The sequence below is a fragment of the Brassica oleracea genome, chromosome C3 (assembly GCF_000695525.1).
Source record: "Brassica oleracea var. oleracea cultivar TO1000 chromosome C3, BOL, whole genome shotgun sequence".
In the NCBI taxonomy this organism is placed as follows: domain Eukaryota; kingdom Viridiplantae; phylum Streptophyta; class Magnoliopsida; order Brassicales; family Brassicaceae; genus Brassica; species Brassica oleracea.
In genome coordinates, this window is record NC_027750.1 from 24,242,507 (window position 1) to 24,245,960 (window position 3,454).

Sequence of the window (3,454 nt, forward strand, 5' to 3'; positions counted from 1 at the left end):
ATTTCCCTAAATTATTTAAAATTATATAAACTACCTGATAATTTATCCAAGAAACTTAAATAACCTGTTTTCTTCCTCGCAAAAAACAAGTTATAAATAAAATTTACTCAAATTAACCAAAATAATCTAAAAACGCCCGTAACCGAAAGAGACCCGATTTTGTTTTTGATATTAGCTGGTTCCCCACTTTGTTGTCCAAACTAAACCAAAAAAACAAAATATCTGAACGAGAATTGAATCAAATTTTATAAATAACCGAACATATCTTATATCTGTAGAATTAAAAAAATAAAATAAAATAAACCAAAACAATTCAAAAAAAAATATAAAAAAGTTTGAATTTTAAAAAGGTATAATTCGAAAACATAAAAAAATATTTTTTTTATTTAAATAATTATTTGTTATATATATATCAAGAACAAGGATATAAGAGTCTTTTGCCACTTATTGAAAATATATTTTTAAAAATACCCCTTTAGTGATGGTAAAGATCAATAATGATACCATGAATGTGGTAAACATGAAATTTTACCTATTATCTATTTAAAGTTAATATTTTCTTTTACTATGTCAAATTGAACTAAGAATAATAAGAAGATATATTTTCTGAAAAAATAGAATAATGAAGGATATTATTCTTAGTTCAATTTAGTATTCTCTGAAAAAAATAGATTAATGAAGGATATTTTCATTTTAATTCCAAATCAAAAATGTTTATTAAAAATAAGGGCACTCGCACCGGTTGAAATTCATCTGTCTCTAACAAATATAAAAATATTAAAAGCTGAAAAAGAAGAAAGAGAAAGCATAAAAAAAAAAGAGCAAGAGTGGTACCTGTGGGAAGAGCTTTCATACATTTCTAAAGAATCGGTGAATACATGTGGTATCATTTTACAGGTTTTTTTATTTTAATTTTTAAAATTATTAATAACTAAATTATGTACAAAAATAATAATAAAAATATTAGTGAGGTACTCTACTTGCTATTTTACCACTAAGGATGCCCTAACAATGTGATCTCAGAATTCTATTTATTATTGTTTTTTATAATATAGTTTTCAATCCACCATGATTTTTAAATGTTTCATAAAATTAATATAAATTTATATAAAACAGTTTTTATTATTAACTTCCCGCCCGGAGGGCGGGCCGATCCTAGTTTAAATATATAAATGTGTGCGGCTTTTGAGAAAACACAGCTTCTTCATTGCGTTCGCGGATTTGGTAGTAATACTGTTTATTTGTGAGACATCGAAATTTGTGTGCGTTTTTGTGAAGTTTTTGGAAAACCGCAAAAGAAAAATCAGGAAATATGTGATCGGTGATATTAAAGCGTTTTTTTCTAAAACCGCAGTGAAATACGCGAATTAAATGTCGCCATTCATGCCCTAAAAAACTCAACTGCATCAATTTACAATATAATGCAACATATCAAAAATACTTTGAACCTAACTGAAAGTCAGACATAAGTGTTTGGGTATCCCTTATGTATTTTTGGATTCATTTTATTAAGTCTCATTTTAACATTTTATATATTAAAAATAATTGTATGATACATATTTAATTTAATTTAAGTTTCTAATAGTTCTCACAAATAATTTTTATGAATTTGTCTTTTAAGAAGAATAAACTTACAATCATTTTTTATAAACTACAATAATTACTTTTAGTCAAAAACATATTATAAAAATAGAAATTATAATATTTGGAATTATAATTTTTTTTAAAAATTATTTCAAATAAATTTAAATATTTGGGATTTGAAATATATAGAAAATATTATAACATAATCACTAAACACAAAAATAGTTCTAATTATATTAGTATATTTATTTCATATTTTTTTTAATCAAAACCGCACTACTTTTTCAATCAAAACCGCACTTATCCCGCAAACCGCATGAACCATTGTTGCACCGTACCGCACTTAAATTCCGTCCCGCTTATATTATCAATTCCGTTGTTACCATTGGAACCCTATATTTATAAATTTGCTTTTATTTTCATGGAAAACAAACAAAATAATATGTCTGAGGTCGACACAAAATAATAATTCATCATAGCAAAAAGGCAATGTATAATCCATCTTTTCAATTCATATAATGTATTTGTCCAAAAAAAAAAAATCATATAATGTACTACAACACGTGACAAGTTGGTCGGGCATTATAACGTCTTTCGAACCTTCTGCTATTTGATTGGCGGGGCCAACCCACTCATTGAACACGTTTTTTACTTATTTCTTAATTCAGTTAATTACTCAACTAATCAGTTCCTAAAACATTAATCATTTTTGTTAATGTCAAATGTCAATCATCCGTGAAAACTCATCCGAGCATACAACATTATCAAGAACTAATTGATTCTTTCTCAAATCAAGCAAAGACGAGATATTTACCAATTACCACTAGCAAAATTCAATTAAACTGTTAATTATTCACCTAACTATACGGTGGGGACAAACACTAGCTGGCTCAACTATTAAAGAACATTATCTCCGGTCCCCGCAAACCAAACTTTTCCAATCATAAAACGACACGTGTGAGATCGAAACTAAATATCCGAGATGATTAAATATAGGATGTGAAGCAGAGAATTAATATCACAAACCCATAGCCTACGGCTATATAACAAGTCCCAAGATTCATAATATTTCATTTTCAAAACCTCAGAGTCAGTTCTCTTCCTCTTATTGTCCTAATCCAAAACCCAAACTCGCGCAAGAACTGGATACTCTGGCGGATTCAGAGACCAAGAACCGAGACGTGGTTCTGAAACTGTATGACGCCCTGAGATCTCGAGACGTCGACTCAGTTCACCGCACACTAACCCCCGATCTCGACTACTGGTTTTACGGCCCGCCGCCGCACCAGTTTTTGATGCGCACACTCACGGGAGTCTCTCCGACGTTTGAGTTCGTGCCTCTCTCCGTCGTCTCATTCGGATCCACCGTCATCGCCGAGGGCTGCGACGTTGCTAGCTCCATCTCTTGGATCCACGCGTGGACCGTCGCGCATGGGATAATCACTCAGGTGAGGGAGTACTCTAACACTTCTCTCACGGTTACACGGGTCGGTGACGTTGTTGCTGGACGGTCTGCTGAGATTGCGCCGTCGCATTGTCCATCCGTGTGGGAAAGCCAGTTCTCGGGTCGGGCTGGAAAGTCCGTACCGGGTCTGGTTCTTGCGATTTAAGGATTTGTTCACGTCAGGGAATAATAATATATAAATAAAGACCGCTTACTGTTGGTTAATTATTTGTGGTTTGGTAACACAAATGGAGGTGAACTATATACTTGGGTAATGATTGAATCGCCGTGCTTTGCTTAAAGAGTATTTCGACCGTATTCCAAGCCTTTGGGTTACACGAAATCCCTTTGTAGGATAAAACAATCAAAGTCTCATTTTTGTTCTAGGTTAAGATACAAAAATAACAAATAAAGCTTTAGTGCTTA

At 31.8% G+C, this 3,454-nt stretch overlaps 1 protein-coding gene across 1 annotated transcript; it reads left to right on the top strand.

The window, feature by feature from the left end:
• Positions 1-2,630: 2,630 nt before the first annotated feature.
• On the top strand, positions 2,631-3,454 carry LOC106332153 (wound-induced protein 1-like). Its single transcript, XM_013770621.1, has one exon. It carries the CDS (start codon positions 2,880-2,882, stop codon positions 3,192-3,194), a length of 315 nt encoding a protein of 104 aa, XP_013626075.1. The 5' UTR covers positions 2,631-2,879; the 3' UTR covers positions 3,195-3,454.

What these genes read in the sequence shown, in the direction of transcription:
- LOC106332153 (XM_013770621.1), top strand. Translation starts at nt 2,880, where the DNA reads ATGCGCACACTCACGGGAGTCTCTCCGACGTTTGAGTTCGTGCCTCTC.